This window comes from Syzygium oleosum, unplaced genomic scaffold (assembly GCF_021117445.2).
Source record: "Syzygium oleosum isolate NSW1041296 unplaced genomic scaffold, Sole_v2.1 Sole_v2.01, whole genome shotgun sequence".
Lineage (NCBI taxonomy): Eukaryota > Viridiplantae > Streptophyta > Magnoliopsida > Myrtales > Myrtaceae > Syzygium > Syzygium oleosum.
Window position 1 is genome coordinate 29,171,059 of NW_026607485.1, and position 10,121 is coordinate 29,181,179.

At 43.2% G+C, this 10,121-nt stretch overlaps 1 protein-coding gene across 1 annotated transcript; it reads left to right on the forward strand.

The window, feature by feature from the left end:
* Positions 1 to 758: 758 nt before the first annotated feature.
* LOC115685228 (transcription factor bHLH18-like) lies at positions 759 to 4,048 on the forward strand. Its single transcript, XM_030610263.2, has 5 exons — positions 759 to 959; positions 1,081 to 1,462; positions 1,562 to 1,728; positions 2,859 to 3,239; positions 3,357 to 4,048. The coding sequence occupies exons 1-5, from the start codon at positions 927 to 929 to the stop codon at positions 3,429 to 3,431; spliced, it is 1,038 nt and encodes a 345-aa protein (XP_030466123.2). The 5' UTR covers positions 759 to 926; the 3' UTR covers positions 3,432 to 4,048.
* Positions 4,049 to 10,121: the final 6,073 nt, after the last annotated feature.

The window sequence follows — 10,121 nt, forward strand, 5'->3', positions numbered from 1 at the left end:
AACCCTCGCCTAGTGGCCGACGATGGTCAACAAGGGTCGCTGGCCCTTGCCTATGGTTGGCGAGGGTCAATCGGCCATCGTCTATGACTGGCGAGGGTCGGCTAAATAATTATAAAAAATTATCCACATTAATGCCGGCCATCCTACGTGGCACTACCATAGAACAGAATGAGTGGTAGTTATGGCTAGGATAAAATATTTCGCCTTGCGCGGAACTCTTAAAAGTAATATCTGATGAGATATCAATGCCAGTCATTTATTTCGACTTTCTTAGCCCATCAAAGAAATAGGATCACATAGAATATGATTTTCGTAACGGGTTTCCTCCGGGCAATTGTCAAAAAAAACAGTGCATGTTCATTGTTAAGCGTGATTAAGGATTGTTTCAAGTTAAGCCGTTAACAAGACCACATAAAATATAAACCCAAGTAAACTTTCAGGTTGTACCGGATTTATTGGAGAGGGACGTGGGCACAATTAAATATTTATGGTTGTACGGATTATTGGAGAGAGGGAGAGAGAGAAAACTGTGTGTGCCCGAAGCTTGACGGAATGAAAAAGATCGAAGAGCCCTCTCCCCAATGGGAACCGGTGCCAGCCAGCACGCAAAGGGAGACGAATAACTCGCGCGCACGAGGTTAGCGTCTTCGCCGAGAACGCGTGTGGGCACTCCCATATATATGAAAGCAAGTATTCCTTACAAGTCCACCATTGCGCAATTAAGCTTTGCTTCTCTGTCTCTTGTTCTTGACAGGTGATGACCTTGTTTTCTTTTGCCTTGTTCCTTCCCTTGATTAGCACGAAGTACTGGAATGTTTTCAACTCTAATCAATCTTTCTGCATACACGTAAATCCAACATTGAGTATAGATTTCTCCTTCAGTGTGATTAGAGGACCCAGAAGAAGAAGAAGAAGGTGGTGATCCGATGGAGATCTTATCGCCGAGAATATTTCCCGACGTAACACTCCTTCTGGTTTCCTGTGACCAAATTTTTTTGAATATAGACGTACCGATCGATACATTCAAATCACATGTTGATTCTTTCTAGTTTTCCCTTTTTTGGGTGTGAATATCCGCAGATGGTTGAAGATGCAGCTTATTTCCATCACCATCATCATCAGCAACAATTGAAATCTTCCTTGTCACTTGATGATGAGTTCGATTTGTTCCATCCACATTTTCCTTCAGAGCCCTGCTCGAACTCGCTGCCATCCTATTTACTCCCTCTTATTAGCCCCGAGACGATGCCCTGTTTCACCGCACGATCTGTTGAAACTCCTCAAGCGCTCACGGAGAGGCCCCGGAAACAGCTCAAGACCGAGAGCCGCACCTCTCTGTGCGCAACAGAGCACAAAACGACGACTTGCAACACAGCAATGTTGCCGTCTCCTTCTACTGATTCCCACTTGATATCTTTCGGGAACCCTGATTCATCTCCAGCCATATCCGATCAGTTCTATGGTGAAGTCTTGCAAGACACCATTTGGTCATATCTAAAATCTGAATCAAACCTTTTCTCATTAAATATTGATAACAATATTTGTTTGTTTTGTGTCAAAGGTACTTATCAAATCCAAGATTGCGAGGGACCAAAGATGAAAACTGCCGGCGCAACGAGCAGGATGCCGGTACACGCACAAGAGCATGTGCTAGCCGAGAGGAAGCGCCGCGAGAAGATCAGCCAGCATTTCATCGCGCTCTCAGCCATCATTCCGAACCTTAAGAAGGTACGTACCGTAAAAGGTTGGAAATTATTGGGTGTGTATGATTGACGGGTTGGATTAAGAATGAGATTAGGACAAATTAGTTTAGTCTTTAGAACATGATGATAGAGAAGCAACAAGAAAAGTGTCAAAAAAGTCCTAAACCTTTTGCATTGGTGCCAATTTAGTCCTAAACATTTTTTTGATCCCAATTCAGTTTTAAACCTTTTGCATTGATGCCAATTTAGTCCTAAACCTTTTTTTGGTGCCAATTCAGTCATAAACCTTTTGCATTTGTGCCAATTCAGTCCTAAACCTTTTTATTGGTGCCAATTCAGTCCTAAACCTTTTGCATTGGTGCCAATTTAGTCTAAACCTTTTGCTTTGGTGTCAATAAACCTTTTACATTTGTGCAAATTCAGTCATTCCGGCTAATAGCTATTCACGTGTCAAAGGATTGAATTGACACCAATGCAAAAGGTTTAGGACTGAATTGGCACCAAAAATAGGTTTAGGACTAAATTGGCATCAATGCAAAAGGTTTTAGGACTGAATTGGCATCAAAAAAAGGTTTAGGACTCAATTGGCACCAATGCAAAAGGTTTATGACTGAATTGGCACAAAAAAAAGGTTTAGGACTAAATTAGCACCAATGCAAAAGATTTATGACTTTTTTGACACTTTTTCCCGAGAAGCAACACATCCATGTGTTGAAGAGTTCCACATGCTCAAGTGGAAAATTTAAAAGTACATGCTCTCTTGATATACGGGGTTCTCTAAAAGTAGCTTCTCTTGGAAACTTATGCTATATACGCTTAATTCATACGCCATAATCACATGGCTTGGTTGTTTTGTTTTGAGATTACAGCTTAAACTCGATGCTTATCGTGTGACATGAAACTTAGTTAGATGACCAAAACCCTAAGTTTGCGAACTAGATGTATGTGAAGAAAATCATTATGAAGACCCGCAATCACTGTTAAGAAAAAATTTACAAATGCGCTACTACAAAATAATCTCGAGATTAAATTCAACTTAAATTAGATGCACGCAACTTACAATTTCCTCTCTTTTTCTTCGTCCCTGATTAAAGGTAACCATTTCAAAATATTTCACGTCATTAAAGAATTGTGCGGCCCATATGTATCTATCAGATGGACAAGGCTTCCATCCTCGAGGATGCCATCAAGTACTTGAAAGAGCTTCAACAACACGTCAAGGCACTCGAGGAGGAGGTGGCAACGAAGACCGTGGAGTCGATCGTCGTGGTGAAGAAGTCCCAACTCGTCACGGATGACGGCATGTCTTCTTCGTCCGACGAGAACTCCTGCAATCAAATTGACAAGCAACTCTCGCTCCCGGAAATCGAGGCACGAGTCTCCGGAAAGTGCGTCCTCATCAAAATCCATAGTGAGAAGCGTAACGGTTTTATATCGAAAATGATCGGCGAAATAGAGAAACTGAACCTAACAGTCCTGAACAGTTTTGTCCTGCCCTTTGGGAGTTCCATACTGGATGTTACCATCTTAGCTCAGGTAATTATACCTATCACCATAGTTTCTTCAAATTTTTTTCCCGACTTTAACACCATATTGCAGCAAACGAAAATTAAATTATATTTTACACCATCAAACGAAAAAAAAATCTTGCAGATGGACGTGGGATTCAACTTGAAAATGGGGGATCTCGTGAGGAATCTGCGTCAATCTCTTCTGGATCTCATGTGATCTCAAGCAAAATTCTCATCTCATCAGGAGCTGGCGAGCAACAACTTTCAAACCCTAATAATAACACCCGCTGATTCCATTTCCTTTTTGTTTTTTTGGTTCAGAGAGTTTGAGATCTTCGAGGAGGAAGAAAGGTGCCCGTGAATCACTCTCTCTGGTCAGACCACACCAAACTCTTTGCGAACGCCAAAGCATTGGCTTTGGCTTTTTAGTCTGGAGTCACTATTATTTTGCTGGTGGGTTTTTTTCTCCTTAGTTTTTGCGTGATTGACCCGTTGACCACGTTCAAAAAAACCCACCTGCTGTGTTAGGAAAGTCTCCAGGAATTTTTTTTATGAGGGGTTCCTCTCTATCAAACTTGATTTTGAATGTGGTGTTTCTTCGAGAGGAAAAAACTGGCACTCAAGTTTTCTTTTTCATAAGGTCGAATCAGCTTTTGAGTCTGTCTCAAGAGATGCGCTTTGTCGTTTAGTGCGCTTCTAGGAATCGAATCCTTGTGGTGTACAATCCTACCTCTCCACTTGTGTTTAATTTGTTGTACATCGATGGTTGATTAATGTGTTGTGATGTACTCGTCTGTCAACATTTGAATGTGAATCCAAGATCAGCATCACTTCTGTTGCTATGAGCATTATTTTTCTTATTCTATTTGTATTTACAGTTGGAGGTGACAAGTCATATCTCATGAGTATAGACGTTATCCTATCCCAAATTCACACAATTTCATTCTTCAAGAAGTTAGTACTATCTTGGCTGCAAGCTCCGATGAAGCTGGCACCATTACCACCGCCACCGTGGTATTAGCCAGTGGACTAATAATACCATATATAGCACTATTAAGTAATATGTTACAGATATGCACCATTGGGTCCATGACTGATGCATAACAACGAACTGGGTGTAAGCTTCTCAAAGCAGAATTAAATATCATAAAGTTCATTAGATCCATAACTTTTTATTGATTAGAATCAAATATCACACAATTTATTTGCTCCATTCTATATAAAGTATCACACCAAAGAAATATTTATTCACTGTGAATTTCAATGTGTTCATGTAATACAACATTTCCATATGAGAATTAAATAAACCGAATAAGGGTACGCCATGTTGTTGCGTGGGTATATCGGGCTGTCCAAAAACAAAAAAAATACCCATCTTTGGCGGAGGAAACCCATAATCCAATTAATTTATGAAGTAAGATGACAAAAAGTGAAGTCTATTTTGAAATACATATATGTGTATATATATATTTGTGTATTAAAAAATTTAGTTCAAACTATATTCGCATTTATTATAAATCAATTTTTCCACACTTTGATTCTCGATATTGTACGTCTCACCGATGAAAATCAAAGGAAATTTCTCCTTCAACCCGAAAGGTCTTCAGTGACCCAATTTCTTTTTCTTTTTCTTTTTTGGCAAATGAAGTTGCTTTTTTAATTGGACGGTGAATCAATAGTATAACTAAAGTCAAATAGTCACGCCCAGCGTAAAGTCCAATCCTTTCTTGGATTTGTCAATTTGTTGGGGCAATTCGTGCAATGAATGAGGATTTGCGCATGGATTGACTGCGACATTTCGCATCGGACACCGTTTCATAGAGCAAGTTGGACTTTCAAGCCAAGGTTCTCTCCTTTGACCTGGAAGAAAAGAAGTAAGCGAAGAAGCGTTTCTTGTCTTTTATGGTCGGTGATTCAATAGTCTAAAAATTCAGTTTCGTGAAAAGACAATAGTATTTTCAATTTTCTTTTTCTTTTCTTTTGGTTTTTTTCCTTTGTTTCTCTGAATAAATGACAAGAAAGCTCGTCCAAAAAGTTTACGAGGATGCAATGAAGTATCAGGGGTATCCTATGTATTCTTGATGTTCGATTAAGTTAATATTATCACAGAAGAGGAGCTGATCCCCGAGGATCGGACAAGGATCGAGATGAAGCCCTCAACTACATTCACCAATGAGCGATGTGTTAGAAGAATGTTAAAAGGGCCATGTTATTGGACGATGATAAAGATTTTGAATTAAACAACATTGATTTTTTGTGCCCAGATATGGGCGACGCCAATCCTCCCCTGGGGCTGGTGACCCTCGCCAGCTCTGGCGAGGCCCTCAACCTAGTTCTGGGAGAGCCTCATCAGCCATCTCCTAAGGTCGGCGAGGCCTCACCCCGACCTAGTGAGGGTTGTCGGCCCCGAGCGAGGCCTCACCCTTGCTAGGTCTGGGCGAGGTCACGACAGCCTTAGGTGATGGCCGGCGAGGCTTGCCCAGAACTGGGTAGAGGGCCAGCGTTGGGTGCCCATATCTAGGCAACACTAACCCTTGCCCAAGCCTCGCAAGGGTTGCCGCCCCAAGGGAGGCACCAACGTTGCGCAAATCCAGGCACCCAACCTAGATTAGGGTGAGGCGCACCAAGGCAAGCCGGCCACCCTCTCCCAGGGCCGGCAGCCTCGGGCAATGGGTGGTGGCCGCATCCCACCGGTGAGCCCCTGCCATTCCTTTTTTTAAAAAATAAAATTTAACCTATTTTTTAGTTTTTTAATCTAATTTAAATAAGATTTCGAAAAGAAAATAATTTAAAAAATGCCAAGTAAGAGAGAGAAAATAATTAAAAATTACCACGTCATCATTTTCCATTAGATAAATTAACGGTGTTAACGGAATGACTTGATTTTACCAATTTGACAAATTTTAGGATTTGATCGCACTTTCTAAAAATTTTAGGACTCAATTGTACTTTCACAATAAGTTTTATGATTTCTAGTGCACATATCCCTTAAAAAAAATAGATAGGGAGGAACAACCACGGTGATGGATGACACCAGGTTGGGAGTGGAAAATGGCAAGAGAATCTCCACTATTTGGATTTTCTATCCTTTCCGTTCTCACAGAAATTTTAAATGATTCAAATTCTTCCACTTAAATTTTCTTTCCTCCCATTATTGTTTTGTGTATCACTTTGATTCCCCTAAATACTTGACCTTACCAATAGTCCTCACCTCGTTAGAGTTTAGAAAACGTGAATTGCCAGAATAAAGGCTCAACTTTCTTTCATGAGCAAATAAGTTTCGCGCATGTCTTAATTATGTGCCCACCACACTTGAGTATTAGAACAAAATATATGCCTAAATTGAGTTCGAATTAGCCCAAAATCCAAACAAGTCACATTCGAGCTTGATAATACTCCTCATAAAACGAGTCAAATGTAATTAACATTACCATATAAGGATCGATTTCTTGTTGTGCAAACGGTCTCCAAGTAGCTCGAGCTAGGTTCATCTATATACCCACAAAATGTGCATGGCATGCGCGGTGGTAAAAGAGAAAATAAGCCCGCTTGAGGTGTTGTATTACTTACTGATCAATCTAAGAAAAACATATGCTGATCAATCTCTACGCATCTTTTGACATGTCCCATGCACAGATTGAATTGTTAAATTACTTACTAAGCTAGCCATCGTTTTACTCGACAGTGAGGCTAACCTACTTATAGTTTTGCATGTTTTGAATACTTTGACCGTGGAGTTCGAGGTATTGAAGTACACCACAAAAACTTGCATTTTCCTTTCTGAGTTTGGTGTGTATATAAGGTTGGAATATAAATATATATATAGGTGGAATTAGTTTTCTAAGCTTATTCTTGTACGAGGATGATTTTGTGGTGACAAAGAAGAATTGAGGACCTTGTCTATTTTTTGTTTGGGTTAATATTTAATAACTTGCGGTAAAGCGGCGTGTTTGAGTCGGGGTTCTGAGCTTGGAATATTACAGGGGAAGGATACTAGAAGTGCCAAAAGTTGTGTACGGCGCTCAATTTGGTGCCAAAAGTTTCATTTGGATCATTTAAGTGCCAAAATTTTTGAAAAACGATCACTTAAGTGCCAACTACGGTCAGTTTGGCCGGAAATCCGACGTAGCATTTTTTTATTAATTTCTGAAGCCGATGTGGCTCGCCGGAGATACAGTCAGCACGTATAGTCAGCATTTTTTATTTTAAATAATTTTTTTTCTTTTTTCCTTTTTTTCTTTTCGTTCTTCTCCCTTTGGTCACCGCCGGTGACCGGAGCCGGCCGCCTGGCCTCGCCCGGACGAGGCTGCCGCCGCCCGCCACAGGCGAGGCCCAGCCGACCCTCTCCTGGGCGACGGCGGGCAAGCCCCGGCGAGGTCGGCCTCGCCTCGCATGGGCGAGCCCGGTGAGGCTCCCTCGCCAGATCCGGCGAGGCCGGCCGTCGCCCAGGCCACGGCGGCGGCCGGCGGCGTCGCCTTGCCCGCCGTCGTCCAGGCGAGGGTCGGCCGGGCCTCGCCTGTGGCAGGCGGCGGCGGCCTTGTCTGGGCGAGACCAGGCGGCCGGTGGCCGGCCTCCAATCACCGGCGGTGACCAAAGGGAGAAGAAAGAAAAGAAAAAAAGAAAAGAAAAAAATTCAGAAAAGTATTTAAAAAATCGAAATATATACGTGGAAATGCCACGTAGACTAATTTTTTTTAAAAAAAATCCAACTAAGATTAAAAATTTAATTATAAATGCCACGTATTAATTTTGCCGGAATCTCTCGCCGTTGGCACCAAAGTGATCATTTTTCCTCCGATTTGGCACGTTAGTGATCCAAATGGAACTTTTAGCACCAAAGTGAGCTCCGTACATAACTTTTGGCACTTCTGCTGTTCTTCCCCTGAATATTACAAACAAAGGACAAGAAGAAGACCGAATGGACATGGTAGCTGTATTTGTTTCAAGTAAATTTCCCATCGGACAACACATTCTTAATTTTTAGCATTTAGATGGCTCGGGGAAATGAATCAATGATTTTCCTTATCGACGGAAAGACTACGCTTCAATTCAACTAGTGATCTCCTCAATCAGAAATTATTTTTCAAAATACCATTAGATATCGACATTTGGGCATGGGAATCCCAACATCTAAACATAGGTCCTCGGTGGCCGGGTCAGGGTCCTAAAGGCCTGGCCCAAGACACCGGTGCCCGTGGCCGTGTCCCTAATGGCCATGCTCAGGTATCCGGCTCTAGCTTCCAAGTTTTGGGAACCTAGGCCAGGTTCCTCGGCGGCCCGGTTATACAAAAGATGGGCCTAGGTTCCTTGAGACCGGACCCAAGACTCTAATTCCTGTGTCCAGGTCCTTGGAGGTTGTGCCCAGGTACCCAGCTCTTGCGCCAAAGTCACCATCGACCGAGCCCAACTCCATTTAGGCCTTGCCCTGGTCCATAGAGGCTGGACCTGAGACCTAGTGGTTATGTTCGAGACCCCGGTGCCTATGTTCGAGTCCCAAGCAACCATGCCTAGGTGCCTAGTTACCCAGCTCCCACGTTTCAATCACTAGCACCCAAGTCCAAGTCCATAATTGAACCCAATTACTTGGTGGCTAGGCCCCGGTCCACAAAGGCTTGGCCCAAGTCGCTCAAGGTTGGGGCCGATACCTTGGTGCCCGTGCCTAGGTAGCCGACTTCTACTCCAGAGTCATTGATGCTTGTGCTCGGGTTTGTTGCCGTCTTGCTCGCCCAAGTACTAGTGCCTAGGCCGAGGGCAAGCTTGGTTCCTTGACAACCGTACTCAGGTCCCTTCATCTAAGGTTTAAGACCACAGCGCTTGAGCTCAAGTACCTGGCTCTAGCTCATAAGTTAGCAGTGCTTAGGTTTGGGCTTTAGGGGTCATGCTCGGGTATTCGGCTCTTGTGCCTAAGTCTCTAGTGCTCAGCCCAAATCAATAGCGGCTAGGCTCGGGTCAAGAAAGGTTTGGCCCAGGTCCCTCGAGACTAGGCCAAGACCCTGGTGTCCATGCCAAGTTCCCAGGGCTGTGCTTGGGTAGTTGACTTTGCACCCAAGTCCTCGATAGCCATGCTAGATGTTGGTGCCCGTACCCGGATCCTTGGCGGCCACGCCCTAGTATACGCCAGCTCCTTTGATCAAGACCCTAGTGATGAGGCCCAAGTCCCTCGAGGTCGGGACCTAGTCCCTAATGCCTTGGCCGAGGTCCTCGATACTTGTGTCCTAGAAGCTAGCAATTGGGCCCGGGTTCCTTGAGGTCGAGTCGTAGACCTCGGCCCTTGTGCCAGGGTTTTCGGCAGTCGTGGCCTAGTACCCGAGATCCCGAGGGCCGAGCTTGGGTTCTTGATGGCTAGGTCCAAAACCTTGGCACCCGGGCCGATTACCCTTGGGATTTGGCTTGCTTCCTTGATTGACAGACAGACTGGCTAGCAACCATGCTACAAAACTTCAACTTGCTTGATTGACTAAATATCGTATGATAATGCACTTTCTCTTCCATCTTTCTTCCCGCTCGCAGGGATAGAATTGGGCCAAGACACTGAACAATGCAGGCACCCAAGCTCAAGTTCTATAAGAGAAAAAAAAAATTGTTTACCATCTATAAAAGTATTCACGTTATAGAAATTTAATTCGATAAAACTTTATTTAAAATTGATGACATAACGTGTAGTGCTTATATCACGCCAATAGCACATGTCTATATCACAGTTTCGTGAATCGGTTAAGTTCAGATTTTAACCTGTGGAGATAGCTCTAACTTAGAGAAGCTTGCACGCAGCGATGAGTGACCTCCAGTTTTCAAGCAAGTAGTTTTAGGACGAGCCGCCACTTGCGGCACCAACCTTGAGGGCTTACACATATTTCTTTGGTTAAAAAAACAGGTCTATGCTACATGACATATTACGCAGATGAGC